Source organism: Manis javanica, chromosome X, assembly GCF_040802235.1.
Source record: "Manis javanica isolate MJ-LG chromosome X, MJ_LKY, whole genome shotgun sequence".
NCBI lineage: Eukaryota > Metazoa > Chordata > Mammalia > Pholidota > Manidae > Manis > Manis javanica.
The window spans coordinates 42,102,323-42,117,687 of NC_133174.1; the positions used below are offsets into that span (position 1 = coordinate 42,102,323).

General features: G+C 51.0%; 1 protein-coding gene across 1 annotated transcript; it reads right to left on the reverse strand.

Annotated features, from left to right (window-relative positions):
• Window positions 1–197: 197 nt before the first annotated feature.
• Window positions 198–9,868, reverse strand: FOXP3 (forkhead box P3). Its single transcript, XM_036996348.2, has 11 exons — window positions 6,486–9,868; window positions 5,866–5,970; window positions 5,639–5,777; window positions 5,200–5,287; window positions 5,026–5,130; window positions 4,051–4,138; window positions 3,765–3,845; window positions 2,622–2,772; window positions 1,901–1,977; window positions 559–660; window positions 198–347 (listed from the first exon to the last, which is right to left on the reverse strand). The coding sequence occupies exons 1-11, from the start codon at window positions 6,834–6,836 to the stop codon at window positions 198–200; spliced, it is 1,437 nt and encodes a 478-aa protein (XP_036852243.1). The 5' UTR covers window positions 6,837–9,868.
• Between the last annotated feature and the right edge of the window lie 5,497 nt (window positions 9,869–15,365).

Genomic DNA, 15,365 nt, shown 5'->3' on the forward strand with positions numbered 1-15,365 from the left:
ATAGGCGGCTGGGGTTGGGGTAAAGGGCTGGGGCCCACTGAGCAGCCTTGGAGCAGGACGGTAGTCAGCTGCAGGGCAGGCAAGACCATGCACACTTCACTTCTTGGTCCCTGTGGGCACGACCAGGCCTGTTACCCCTATCCCCAGCTGCTTCTGCCCCCCATTTTGGCCCCTGTCCATCTTTCTTGATTTTGTGGTCAGGAGCCTGGTGTGGGGTTGGAACACCTGCTGGGCCTCTGGCTTCTCTTCTTGCGGAACTCGAACTCGTCCACGGTCCACACAGCCCCCTTCTCACTCTCCACTCGCACGAAGCACTTGTGCAGGCTCAGGTTGTGGCGGATGGCGTTCTGTGAAAGAGGGACCAGCCAGTCAGGCCAGGGGCAGGGGAGTGGCTTGGCGGTCATCTTCTGAGGTCAGAGGCCCCACCAAAACCTAACCGCTTGCCCCTTCTCAACATGCCTACAGCCCAGCCTCAGGTCTGCCCACTTCTGAGCTTAGCCCAACACTCTGGTGGCATTTGGGGCCCTCCAAGCCATTGCCACTTCCAGAGGAGCTCACCTTCCAGGTGGCAGGATGGTTTCTGAAGAAGGCAAACATGCGTGTGAACCAGTGGTAGATCTCATTGAGTGTCCGCTGCTTCTCAGGAGCCTCCAGGATGGCCTGGAGGATAGAGAGTGTGGGGATGTGGGGGTGAGGGGAGCCACTCCCCCACAGTCAGGCTGAGAGGGCCATGGCCCACCCCGGGCTGTGTGACATGGGAGGAACTGTGAGGGCAGGGGAAGGGAAGGAGGGAAACAGCGTGGGGTGATGGATCAGAGACAGGGTTAGAAGTGGGGTGGGGTTGGCTAGGCAGGGTTTAGGTAGTGGATCAGGGCCACGATGACAGTGGGTCTGGTTCAGGGTGGGGCTGTGGTTAGCTTGAGGGTCTGGGATGGAACTGGAGCTGGGCTTCTATGTACAGGTTTCAGGGTTTGGGAAGGTTATGGGCCAGGAGTGGGGTCATCTTAAGGATTTGGAAGGGGTAAAGGGCCAGGCAGAGTTTAAAGGTCAGGGAAGGGGTTGGTTAAGGGTTGGGCTGGGGGTGAACTTGAGCAGGTTGAGGGGTGAGGGATGGGGTGGCATGAGGTCACTCTCAGCTCTCTAGTTATTTGGTGTGTCAGGAATGTGGTTAGTGTCAGGGTCAAGAACGAGGTTAGCTGTGGTGGAGCTGAGGCTAGTTGTGTGTAGTCATGTAAGGTTATGGGCTAAATTTGGGTGCAGAGCGAGGCGAGGGGTCAGGGAATTTGTTTGGATTTAGGAATGGGATTAAGTTAAGCATCAGTGGTGAAGGCTGCATTTGAGGTTCCAGGTCAGGATGGGGCCATGTAGGGGAATACGTGACATCACATAGGGGTTAGGTGTGGACTGAGGAGGAAGACTGGGCCAGCTCTGGTGGAGGTTCTGGGAAGGCATTAGGGGGACTCAGATGAAGGTGTTAGGCTGGCAGGAAAAGTTCAGATAGGTGTTAAAGGAAGGGAGGGGTCAGGAACTGGGTCCCACCAGAGGATGTGTTGACGTTCTGGGGTACTTGTGGGCTGGGAAAGGACGTAGGGTAATACCTGGGGTGAGGTTAGGGCAAGGGGCAGAGATCAGGTTAGTTTTTGGGCTGTTTTACAGGACCAGGAGGGATTGAGGTGGACGTCAGGAAGTGGGTAGGTTTGGGGCCAGAATTTTGCTTGCACTGGCCAGCCTGGTGGTTTAGGTTTGGGTTCGGGGCAGGTCTGGGGTGAAGTCAGTATGAGGAATGGGTTTGTTCATGCAGGAGCCTGCCCTGAGGTTGCTGAGAGGGAGGCCAGGAGTTTGGGAGGTAGGTCCCACCCCCTTTCTCTTCCTTCACCTTGGCCTGAGCTGCTCTGCTTACCCAGCGGATGAGGGTGGCATAGGTGAAAGGGGGCCGCATGTTGTGGAACTTGAAGTAGTCCATGTTGTGGAAGAACTCTGGGGGTGGGGGAAGAATCAGACCCCATCTGGGAGCTCCTTGCTCCCTCTCCCACCTGCCAGTGCTCTCAGGGCTAATGTAGGTTTATACCGTCACAGTTACCGCACTGAGAATTTACATAAATTCTACCATTTACTCTTTGCACTACTCCCACCGAAATGGGGCTTATTCTCCATGAGGTTTAAAAGAAGTGAAGTAACTTGCATACCAAAGGGGTGTAGTTGGTTACATGGCAAAACCAGGATGACACCTCTAATCCTTGTTAAGCCCACAGCCCAGGCCTTGTGGGTAGTGGTGGATTGGTGAGCTTGGGCAAATCACCCCACTTTTCCTTGGGGTGGGGATAGAGTTCCTGGAAATTAATTAGCTAGTTTCCCTTCTGATGGCCAAATGGAGTAGCTGAAGCCCAGAGGGAGTGAGCCCCATCCCCAGGGAAGGCAGGACCAGATGTTAGAAACAATAATGGGGGTGGCAGGCTGTGGAAGTTCTGAGAGGAAGCTTCTGCAAGCAGATGCATTTTCCAAGGGCTGGGTGTTGTTGGTGGGGAATAGCAGTAGGGAGCTCCTTTCTGTCCCCCTCTCCCCTGGGCCAGTTGGGGGATTAGGGGTTTGGGGGTGCCATGTAGAGCAGGGACCATTCTTACCTGGGAATGTGCTGTTTCCATGGCTGCCCCAGAGGTGCCTCCGCACAGCAAACAGGCTATCAGAGGCCTGGGGGCTGGGCCAGCCTGGTATGGGGGCTGTGCTTGGGGTGCCTGCTGATCCAGTGTAGCAGGAGCCCTTGTCAGATGATGCCTGGGGCAGAAGGCAGTGTGGTGTCTCAGAGGCTTAAACTTTCCACTTTAACTTTCTTCTTTTTTTAAATTAAAGTATCATTGATATACAATCTTACAAAGGTTTTACATGAACGACATTGTGGTTTCAACAGTCACCTATATTATCAAGTCCTCATCCCCCCCACTGTACATAAGCATAGTAAGATGCTTTCGAGTCATTACTTATCTTCTCTGTGCTGTACTGCCTTCCCTGTGACTACCTATATTGTGAGTGCTAATTACAGACTTTCCACTTTAATTTTAAATAAGTATTTTTAAAAGCAAGGGTACCCTCTTCTCCATTCCTGTCTGCTGTGGAATCCCATGAAGCAACACGAGCTGTATTTTCTAGAATGCTGGTGTGGACATGTGTGTGGTACATGTGTGTGCAGTGCATCAATGCTGGGGCCATGAGCTGGGGTTGAATTTGGCTCCTCTTGGGAAAGTCACCTAAGCTTCCCTGGCCTCAGTTTTTCTCATCTGTGAACTGGGGATGATGGTAATAAACATCTTACAGTGGCATAATGAGGATTAAATAATACTAGCAGAGTGCTCAGAAACAGAGCCTGGTACCCAGGGCTGGCTGCATGGGCGTGCAGTCCCACAGGGCCCCACCCTTTGTTTAATGCTCTGAGGTCTTCATCTTAAAATTTGAGCCCTGCATTTTCATTTTGCACTGGGCCCTGAGAGTTATAGCCAGTCTTGCCAGCAGTGCACAGTCTGTGTTCAGTATGTGTTCGGTTATTTGCTGTTGCTTTGAAAACTGAAGATGACAATGTTTTGGGATATTAGGGTCAGAGGGTTGTAACAGGAAGAGACAGGTTCCCAGGTTGGGGCATATTTGGAGCTGGGGACAGGGGCCCCGATATTCCAGGGCTTGGGTGCAAGGATAGGTACCCTGCATCCTGCAGGACCCCTGCCCTGCCTGCCTCCCCAGCAGCTCTGTGCTATCCATGGGCCTTGGTGGCTCACCGTGGATGGAGCCGTAGTCAGGGCCATCTTCCCAGCCAGGTGGGCCTGCATAGCGCTCAGCTTCTCCTTCTCTAGCAGCAGCTGTGAGTGTGGGCACAAAGTGAAGCTTTAACCTGGTTTGTTTTCATCACAGCTTTGCCCAGTTTATGGTCTTGCCTGGGATGCCCTGCCTCCTTCCTTCCTTCCTTTATGCCATCCCCCATCCTGAGTGAGACTAGCTCCTGGCACAGGGTGGACATAAGGTTTGCCCACCATCCCGCAACCACTGCCCACCCCACTGCATCACCTGCTGCTCTAGAGACTGCACTACCTCCCTCTGGAGGAGACATTGCGCTCTGCCCTTCTCATCCAGCAGATGGTCCACCTGGCAGTGCCTAGGAAGGGGGAAGATTCCATGTAGGTGACTGTGGCAGGCCTCGCCACCTGGCTTACTGTTCTGAGTGGGAAGGGCTCAGAGCCTCAGCCTCCCTCCCCTCTATCTCAGTTTCCCTGTTATTCCCTCAACACATGCTATTTGGCATCCACTGTGTACCAGGCCTGAGCTTGCCACTCAAGCCCAGCCACGGTGTTGGAGATGGTGTTGGAAGGGTGGTGAGCTGAAAGTGTACCAGGTAGATGAGAGCAGGAAAGGCCTTCCAGGTGGAGGGAGCAGCCTGTGTAAAGGCCTGGTCAGGAAGAGGACAGGATGCACTCATTGAGTTGCTGCTGATAGTTGGTTATAGTTGGAGAAAGTGTGTGTGTATGTGTGTGTGAGAGAGAGAGAGAGAGAGAGAGAGAGAGAGAGAGAGAGAGAGAGAGAGAGAGAGAGAGACGGGGCTGAGGGGAGGTGGCAATAGCCATTGTGAGAAGCTGGGACTGCTGTGTTGACATGAGGGGTAGCAGGGCAAAGCAGTTAAGAGTGTGGATTTTGGAGCCTGGCTTCCTAGGTTCAAATCCTAGCTCTGTCCCTTAGCAACTGGGTGATCTTGATTAAGACACTTAACTTCTTTAGCCTTAGTTTCTTTATCTGTAAAATGGAGTTTAATAGTACATGCCCCTATTATGATGCCCCATTATACAGATGAGGGATCTGAGGCCCAGAGAAACTAAGTAACTTGCTCAAAGTCACATAGCCAGTGAGTGAAAGAGCCAGGGTTTGAACCCACAGTCCTAGCTTTTGCCTTTCATCTTACCTATTGGGATGAGGCCTGAGTTGAGACTTGTACCCCAGACCTCCTCCCACAAATCCTCCCCAGGACTGAAATGAGTCTGCATCACTCACTTGAGGAAGTCCTCTGGCTCCTCAAAGACCTTCTCACATCCAGGCCACTTGCAGACACCATTTGCCAGCAGTGAATAGGAGCTCTGGGGCACAGTCGAAAAGGTGCTAGGGGGACACAGAGTGTCAGGGGAGGGGATGCCAGGGCAAGGGTCCTTCCCAGCCCTGCCCACTGACCTGTCTTTCCTGGGTGCGCTGGGGCTCGGAAAGGTGCAGAGCAGTGCTGGCTCCCTGGATACCCACTCCAGGCTGGCCACATTGATCCCTGAGGGTGGGACAAGCCTGTCATTTTGAGCCTCCCTTTGAGCCCTGCAGGCCCTGACTCCCAGGGGACTCTGGTGTCCCTACTGTCCAAGGCTTCTGGTGGAACAGCTCAAAGACTGTCATTCTCAAGTGCTGATATTTTGACTAACTTTGCAAAGCTCTGTGGTTCTGTGATTTTGACATTCTGTATCTTTAAGGTTCTAAATCTGACATTTTTTGGAGGTTGGAGTTTCCAAGATGATAAGACCTGACTTGTCAACCTCCTGAGGGCTGCGATTGAGCAGCCTATGCTGCTCGCATTCAAGGATTTGTGGGCTCTGGGGTTCTGTAGAGCTGTGGTGTGTGGTATTACCAGGTGGCAGGCCAGGCTGAGCCTTGAGGGAGAAGACTCCAGTGGCAGTGGCGGGTGGCGGGAGGCTGATCATAGCTGGGCTGTCCAATGGGCGCACCTGCAGCATGGGAGTCCGGGCATGGGCATCCACTGTTGAGAGCTGGGGGCACATATCAGCCATGGTTCAGAAAGGCCCCTCCCCAGTGCTCCAACCTATTCCCTTCTCCCTGCCCATTTGGGGTCGGTACCTGGTGCATGAAGTGTGGCCTGTCCTGGAGGAGTGCCTGCAAGTGGGGCGAGGAGCCCAGCCGTGCCCCGGAGGGTGCCACCATGACTAGGGGCACTGTGGGCAGCTGGGGGGAGAAGGCAGGTGGGTGAGATGCCATCCTTATCCTCACTGCTCTTCATGTCTAATTCATACAATCCCACATGCCAGGTACAATGACCATCTCCATTTTACATATGTGGAAACTGAGGCTCAGGGAGGCTGAGTGACTTATTGAAGATCAAACAGCTAATAAGTGGCAGAGCTGTACTCAGTCAACCCTGTCACCTCACCTCCTTGGGCTCCAGCCCTTTCCTCTGTCACAAGGAGATGGCAACACATGGTGGTGCCTGTGGTACCATGATAAGGTCTCCTCTCCTGAGACAGGGATTGGGAGGTTAGGGAGAGCCTTGAATTCTGAGACCTGCTAAGTGGGGACTTTCTTGGCCCTGTAACATCTGCATAAGGCACAGACTTGCTTGGGACCCAGAAAACCACTTCCTGTGCCCCAGCTGGGCCCCCCACCCAGTGCCACAGTAAAGGTCGCACCTGTAGGCCCAGGTGCCCCACCCTGCCTGTCCCATCCTGGGCCCTGGGCCTCACCTGCAGTTGCGATGTTGGCATGGGGTTCAAGGAGGTGGAGGAAGAGGCATGGGCCCCACCTCGGAGGTCCCGACCCTGGAAGGTTGCTCCCAGGCCTTTGGCCCCCAGCAGGTCTGAGGCTTTGGGTGCAGCCCTCCAGTTGGGTGAGATTCCTGGGGATGGGTCGAGCACCAAGGAAGGGGCCGAGGGCTTGGTTGGCCTGGGGTTGGGCATTGGGTTCTTGTCCCAGGACAGGCTGTGGGGACACAGAAGGGAAGGAGTTACATTTGTGCTGGGGGTGTGTGGGAAATACTCAACCACCTGAACCACGTGGACACCCACTCTGGTCACGGCAGGCAGTGTCTGGGGCATGTCCCAAAGGGCCTACACTGGACCCCAGCTCTGATCATGTGTGCATGCACACACACATTGGTGCAGGGAACACAGGCATATGTGTTTCTGCTCATGCCCCATGTGCAGACATTCACCATACATGGGTCTGGCACACATCTCGCCTGCATGCACTGGCACAGCCCTGGTGTGGATGTGTCCTCATAAGGACGGTGGGGGACTCCAAGTGGTTTTGGGGGCCTCAGGGCAGGTCTCAGCTCTTTCCCCCCACCACTTGAGGCTTGTGTCCAAGCTTTGGTCCTTTGGTCTTCCCTGAACCCTGCACAAGCCACACGACTTTTGCCAGTCCCACTGGGGCTGGTCTCTTGACTTTTTTGGTAGTATTATTTTACCCCAGTGACTTGAGCATGTCTGGGAGTGGAGGGGTGTGAGAGGGACAGGTTCTAGAAAGGCAAAAGCAGGGGGACTAGTGAGGCTTCTGCAACAGTCCAGGTTGGCAACAGTGGTGGCACAGACCAGGATGGCAGCAGTGGAGATGGTGAGAAGTGAGTGAGTTCTGAATGTGTTTTGAAAGTGGAATCAGGAGAATCTGCTGGCAGCCTGGATGTGGGGGGTGAGAGAGGGTATTGGCCTGGGCAGCTGAAAGGGCAGAGTTGACATTACCTGTGATGGAGGAGGTGGGGGAGCGGGGTTGGTGGTGGTGATCCAGGTATGAATGGACATGAAGAGTCTGGCCTTGGACATGCAAGTGGAAATACTGAGTGGCCAGCTGAGTACAGGAGTCTAGAGCTCAGGCAGGGGCTGGCTGTAATCATCTCTGGGTTCCTGCCCTGCATGGAGCTGACATGGCAGGTGGCAGAGAGGAGGAGAGATGGATTCTCTTTAGCCGAGACCTGGAGGAGCGCCTCTACTCACCATTGTTTACCTCAATCTCTGTTCCCTAAGCCTGCCTCCAAGTCTTTCTAGTGCTATTTGGCCTTCCTGGAGCATCCACTCTTCCTCCTCTTCCCCTACCCATGTCCTATCCAGAAAGCCCTCCATAATGGCCCCAGGCCCATTTGCTGAGCTCCAGAATCATACACTTCCCCAATGGGCAGGGCTTCAGTTTCTCAGAATTCTGCAATCTCAGTCTGAGAGGAAGCCAGAGCTGGAAGAGACTGCCTAATCCAACGTCTGTTCTACTGAAGGAGACACCCAGGTGCAGCAATTTACAGTCCCATGGTGAATTGAAAATGCCCTTCTTTGTCCAGAAATTGTGCATGTGTACATAGCCCCCTGCTATTGGTCAGTGTGTGGGTGTGCATGTGTGCCACTCCCCACCCCACCTCACAGCACCGGGTTGGGCACACAGCTGCTGACAGCAGCCCAGGCCAGCACAAGGCAGGTTTTGGGGGAGCAGTTGTTCTTCCTTTCTTTGCTTTTAGCTCACGGGAGTGCTGAGCAAGGTGTGGGTGAGAATCCAGGTATTAAACCCCTCAGTCTCTTGAGGGTTAGAGCATCACACAAGAATCAGCAGCTGGGGTCTGCGTAGGCTCGGAATGAGGGCCTGATAGAACATAGGTGACCGTGAAGAGGTGAGGGAATGAATGGTGGTGGAGATCGGCATGATGGAGCAGAAGCCAAGGAACGCCAAAGACTGCCAGCAAGGCACCAGAAGCTGGGACACAGGCACAAACAGATTCTCCCTTAGAGGGAGCCTACCCTGCTGACACCTTGATCTCAGACTTCTAGACTCCAGAACCATGATACATTTCTGTTCTACAAGCCCTCCAGTTTGTGGTAACTTTGTTACAGCAGCCTGAGTAAACTAATACTGATTTTGCTAAGTGAGTGGATGTTTCCCACCAGTCTGGCCTGGCCCACATAGTTGGCCTGTGGTCACTTCTGAAGCTGCCTGGACACTTGGCCAGAGCTTATAAGCTGTCTCCTCCCCAGGCATATCAGGAACATGTCTAACTCAGGGAAGCATAGATAAATTCTCACAAAGGACATATGGATATGGTCTGGTGAGGGGGGTACCTGGAAGGCCGGGTTGGGCAGCTGGCTTCCTGCACTGTCTGTTGGGGCGTCCCTTTCTGACTGTTTCTCAGAAGCTGCATGAAGGATGTTTCTGGGACACAGATTGTGTTTTCATATCGGGGTCTGTATCTGGGCCCTATTGTCACAGCCCCCAACTTCCCCAGTTTTTTCCGTCATTGACGTCATGGCTGCCGGATGCGCTGGGCTTCATCAGCACCAAGGAGGAAGAGAAGGGGGCAGATCCCCCACCCCACAGGTTTCATTCCGAGAATTGACTGGCCCACCCTACAGCCTTCCTGGCCTAGGTGGGGTGACGTGGGTGCTGGCGGATGTGGTGAGTGACATCCATTTGGCCACCATGGCAAGCCCTTGGCTCTGTAGACCTGGCCCTTCCTGGGCCATGGCGAGGCCCAAGGTCTGATATTTGGGGAGTACCATGCAGACCCCAGAGATACTGGGATTTTTAGGGTCTCCCAACAATACTACACTAGAACCTCAGAATCATAGAATATAATTTCTTTGATTCACAGGATCCTAGAATCTCAAACCCACAGACCCTGTGAGGTCCACGGGTCCAACTTCTTAGTATGTGAAGGCCAATGCCCCTGGTGTCCAAACTCGCTGGAACTCCCCGAAGCACACAAAGCTCCCTATTACATAGGGCCTCCCACCTACCAGATGTGGAATTGCAGCAAGCCTCCCTCCTAAGGCCTGTGAAAGCAGGAGGGCCAGACTCATCCCCTCTTCTCCCAGCCTGGGGCCAGGCTCTGCCACTAACTGGCTGTAACTCTCCCCAGGCTCCTGTATAAAAAGGTACCCATCTTCCAAAGATGATACAAAACATCAGTCATCAGGATGGACATCCACAAGGCCTCAGTGTCCCCGTCCATTCTGGGACAGTGTTCCCAAACTCACAGCCACTCAACTAGAGAATGGGAGGGAAATGGGGGGAGGTAGAAGGTGGCATGCCTTTGGCTAGGACCTCATGGTAGCGAGCAGGAAAAGCCCTGGCCTTGGCCAGTAGAAAACCTACCACTAGGCTCTTGGGAGGAGCCCTTGGATAGAGGTTCCCAGAACCAGTACCAACTCTGGGGACATGGCTGAGCTCTGATCACAGCCAGACCAACTGACTTACAACCCTCCAGTATCATTACCCTTTGGTGTTGGGACCCCACCCGGACTAGCTTTTGTGAGACTGGGTGCCACACTGGGACCGTGAAGCCTCTTGCCTGTGTGAGGGTTCAACTTGTGAAAAAAAGGGGGAATGGTAGCAGCTGGCAGGCAGCCCTGGTCCCCCTCCTCTCCTCAAAGGTATTGAGGGGAAAACTGAGGCTCATGGTGGGGGGTAGGAGGAGAGATGGAAGCAGGGTCCCACTGAGAGTCCTGACATCAGACCTTGGGTCTCAACTCTGCCACTGCCTCTGTGTGAGGTCTTGGAAGAAGTCCTCCCACTCATCTCTGGGCTTCACTTTGCCCCTCTGCACACTGGGGACGGGGAGAGGTGTGGAGGAGATGAGAGCTAGGACCTTTTTGCTTTGTGTCTGGTTAAGTTCTTAAGGGTCTGAAGTGCTTCGAGTCAACAACTGCCCCTCTATCTGGGTACTGGCTGAGAGATAGATACATAGAGACAGAGACAGAAACAGAGAGAAGCAGATAAACATAGGGGAATAGAAAGACACAGAGAATAGGAGATACAGAGAGAGATGGGAGAGACATGAGGTGGGAAAGAGACAGAGAAAGAGGGAATGAGTGAGAGATGTGGAGAGAAGGAACAACAGAGTGAAAGAGCAGGGGGGAGAGGACCCCACAGGAGCAGAATGTCAGAGGAATGCATGCAAAGAGGGAGACAGAATGAGCAGCAGAGAAAGGACAAGGGAGACAGAAACATCACAGAGAGACAGAGAACTGAGGTGGTGTGGGAGAAAGGGGCTCCAAATAAGAACAGTTGGTGGTCTCTGGCTGGAGGAACGAATGCTGCCTAAAATAACAAGGAACAACGAAGGCAAGATGCTGAAGGCTTATGACCAGGTACTATATTGTATTGCAAAGCAACATCCAGCCAAGCATGTGGCCCTGGTACAAGAACAGACACAGAAAAACAGAACAGAATAGAAAGTGTAGACACAGACCAATGTCTAGAGGGGACTGAGTCTGTGATGAATGTGGCACTGCAAGCTGGGTGACAATGGATTATTTAGCAAATGTTTCTGGGATAATTAAGAGAAAAATAAGTTATTGAATGAATAATCAGTCCATTTTCCCACCAACCCCTCCTGTCCACTTTGAATGTTACCACTATCATAGGCCCCAAAATAAATACTAGATCTATTAAAGAGATAAATAATGATACCTAATGTTGGGGTTTACCATATGCCAGGTGTTATACAAAACACTTAACGTGGTTAATAGATTTTATCTTCACCATGGCCCTTTGAGGTAGGTACTATTATAATCACAGTATATATGAGGAAATGGAGGTACAGAGAGGTTAAATGCCTGGCTAAGAAAATCACACAGATGGCTTGGGGTGAGGCTGGGTTTGTCCCAGACAGTCTGGCTCCAGTACCCACACTCATAACCTTTACAGTAAATGGAAAAAATGAAGCCATAGAAAAAACTAGAAGCCAACACAGGTGAATATTTATCTTGTTTTCAAGTGGGAAAGGACTTTCTAAGCACAAAACCAGAGACAGTAAGCACAGAAGAAAAGACTAAACTATTTGACTGTATAAAAATGTCATAAGCGTCACAAAATACTAAACAAATAGAAGAAGCAAAGGATGAACTAGGGGAAAACATTTGCTATATATATATCTGATAGAAGGTTAACATCTCAATAAGGAACTGTGACAAATCAGTATGAAAAAAAGATGAACACCCTATTAGGATTAAGGACATGACCAACTTTTTCAAAAAGTACAAATGGTCAATAAACACTATAAGTATTCAAAGAATACAAATGCCAACAATGTGGTAATATTTTTTCTTACCTGTTGAGAAAGGATTAAAATATGATAATACCCACCCAGGGTTAGCTTGAGTAGAGAGAGCATAAAATGGAACAAACTTTTGGAACAACAATTTGCAGAGACGGTCAGAAACCTTAAAAATGCACATACCCTTTGGGTCAGCAACTCCATTTTCAGGACTCCAAAGAACTAATCAGGGATGATTATGGGGACAAATGAGAAACAACCTGAATGTCCAATAATTGGCATTTGGCTGAACCAATCATGGTTCATGGCAATGTGATAACAGTCTTGACAGCCATGAAAGATCATATATTGAAACAATTTTTAGTGACCTACAAAAATGTTCCTATTAGTTGAATAAAGCAGGAACAGGAATAGATAGTGTGATTCTAATTTGGTGAAAAAAAACCCTAACATCTAACACTTAATGAGCATTTGCTAAACCTACAGAGATGAGCTCATCCCAGCCCCAAGTGGCCTGCTGTTTTTGGACATGAACTCTGGAATCACACACACACACACACACACACACACACATTTCTGGGGTAGGACCACACAACTAAACCACGGTTGACAGTGGAGGGAAGTGCCTCCCAGGAGGGTCTCCCCTCATGTGGCACAAGCACGAGTTCAGTTAAGCGCTCAGCCTGACCTGACAGCTTACAGTCCTCCTTCCATTGGGGTAAACAAAACTGATGCCCATTCTCGTAAAATATAAAGGTCGTCATTGATGTTACTCAACGCACTATTATTAAGCACCAATGGTACAAAGCTGTGGCCTGGGTTCTGGGTGGGAAGGCAGGTGGGGGAAGGTGAGGCAAGAGAGCAGGAGAGGTGGTGGGGAGAAAGATGTAGGAAAGAAGACAGTCGGAATATGGTGGACATGGAGGAGATGGAGACAGGGAAGATGGTCAGAGCCAGAGAAAGAGGGACAGAGAGTCTGAGTGCCAGGGAAACAGAAACAGAGGGGTAGAGAAACATGAAGAGAGTGAGATGGGGTGAGCAAAGAGAAGAGAGGAATGGGAGACGGGGAGAGAGAAGAGACGAGGAGATGCAAGAGATACAGCTGAAATGTCCAGTTATACCTGGACAGTGTTTCAAGTTGTTCAAAGCTCTGAAATTCATAAAGACTGGCAGTTAACATATTTAAAAAATCCTATCAATCTACATATCAATTAATTTGTTTACCTTTGCCTCTGCCAAGCACCGATGAAATATTTTTCCTATCAGTCTTCTGGCATTTATTATTACTATTATTATTGTAAAAAATACCTTACCTGACTGGGAGCACAGTAGCTGTGTGCATCTTGACTTTACCGGAGGGCCCCTGACCCCCCAGTGCCTACCTCACTGCAATCTCCTCCATTGGACCTGCATCTGGATGGAGAGGGCAGGGACACTCACCTTGATGAAGTGGACTGACAGAAAAGGATCAGTCTGGCTTGTGGGAAACTGTCACATATCAAAAACAACTTTGCTTTTATACCGAGAAGAAAAACCACGGTGTGGAAGCCACAGACCTCTCTCTTCTAATAATCCAATTTTTTTTTGATGAGTGTGTGTGCTGATAATCACAGGGTTGGGGGGGGTTCTCATAGTTTTCTCTCTCTCTCTCGCTTGCTCGCTCTGTTTCTCCTCTTCTTGATTATGAGACTTAAACGGAAAATTTGAAATTTTGGGTTTTTTCTTTGCCCTTTACGAGTCATCTGAAAATATGATTTCTTCCCCTCACCACAGAGGTGAGAGGTATCAATGAGATAACAGGGCTCATGAGAAACCACAGGTTTTTAAACAAAAGTGTATAGAGTCAGAAAAAAAAACCCAGGGAAAAAGAACTCTAATAAGTCACAGGGGCATCCCAGGTGGGCAGAGACACAATTGTGGGAGTGAGATGGGACAGGGAACATCAGAGAAAGAAATGGAATAGGGCTGGGGTTCCAGAGGCTTTGTCCTGCTCCAGGCCTCAGTTTCCCCTTAGGTGGAATTGATATGATCATCACCGCTCTTACTGCCCGGGGACCTGGAACTCTGGACACGCTTGCAACTCATCTTTCCGCAGAGGGTAAGGGGCATGGAAGTTACTTCATGGAGGAAAAAAAAAGCAGGTAGTCCCTCCCCACCCCCCACAATTAACAGAGTCAAAGAGTCTGAGAATCACTGGCTCCCAGAATCCACTGACTGAGGAAATGGAGAAAAGTCTTGTCTTGTCATGTCTTAGGGCTGAGAGTTCTGACCCAGAGGCCACCCTACAAGGAATGTCCCAGCCAGGTCCCCAGTATTAATGCATCCATCCTTATGGAACCCACAGGGCCCCTGGAACCCCAACCCCTTGTAGTCAGGGACACTGTGGATGGATGCTTTTGAGGCCCTCGGCCTTTGTGACCTTCTACTTAAAAAACTTCTCAGTTTCCAAGGTTTCAGGACTCCAAGTATCTGCCATCATCCCTGTAGCTGACATTTATTTTGGATTTTTCCATGTGCCAGACATAGTGCTGAATTCTTCTCACAAACGGTAATAATCACTCCTTACCACACAGCCCTTTGAGGTCCATCTTGTCAAAATGGGTGTTATACAGATGGGGACAGCGGTGAGGCATGAAGTAGCCAAGCAACTTGCTGCAAATCACAAAGCTGGCGAGCGGGGACCCTGCCTTCCTTGGTGCAGGGCTTTGAAACCCCCAGGTTTCCTTGAGCCCAACAGTTTCAGGTTTTAAATTCTAGGATGCAACAACGGGTACGTTGTGAGATTAGGAGATTCTTCTGGGGCCCTGAAGCTTGTGAGGTTTTAAGGTTGTTCAAGAGCTAGCAGCTGCATTTCTTCACCTCGGCAGGGACACCCTCCAACCAATGGTCAACAGGGTAGAGCAGAGTCCAGGAGCTTCTCCTGACAGGCCAGGGTTGAGACTCCTGGCTCCCCAGCACTCTGCATGACCCAGAGTTCTGTCATCCAATGCCCACTCCGACCTCTCTGCAAGACCGGCTTCAGGCCTGAGGATGAGAAATTGGCAACAGCTTTTAATTCACATGGTATAAACCCAGTGGCCAAGACCCAACCCTCCACCTGTTCACCTTTTTTCCTCTTCCACCTCCCAAGCCCTCAAGAAAAGGAGCACCTCTTTCCTCAACTTAGACTCACCTTTCTGGAAAAGCCCACAGGGGGCCTGATGGCCAGGCTTTGTGAAGACAAGAAAAAAAAAAAAAGGTGAATAGAGAAAAAAAAAAGACCTAAAAAAAATCAGCCAGCAACAATTAAAAAAACCCAAACCAACCCTCCCTACCATTAGTTCAAAACAAAACCTTCACTGGTTGAGGCTTCTGAGTCGGTGGGACATGTGTGAGACCCAAAGACGGCCTGTGTGTGCTGGGCAGCCAGGGGGGGCACCAAGGTGGGATGAAGTCTTCAGGTTATAGGCCTGCAGGGACCCTGTGTACAGCAGGGACTTAAAAGATGTGGCATGTGGTTCAGAGCAAGAGGGGGTGAGGAGCGCTCTTGTCAGGTAGGAGTCCTGGGGAGCCTACTTTAGGGATGTCCCCAGGGTTAATTATCCCTTGATCCCCA

Coding starts and splice junctions, on each gene's coding strand:
- FOXP3 (XM_036996348.2), bottom strand. CDS start 6,836: ATGCCCCAGACACTGCCTGCCGTGACCAGAGTGGGTGTCCACGTGGTT. Junction 2,773..3,764: donor TGACTACGGCTCCATCCACG/GTGAGCCACCAA, acceptor CTTCTGCCCCAG/GCATCATCTGACAAGGGCTC. Junction 1,978..2,621: donor TGGAAACAGCACATTCCCAG/GTAAGAATGGTC, acceptor CCCCACCCCCAG/AGTTCTTCCACAACATGGAC.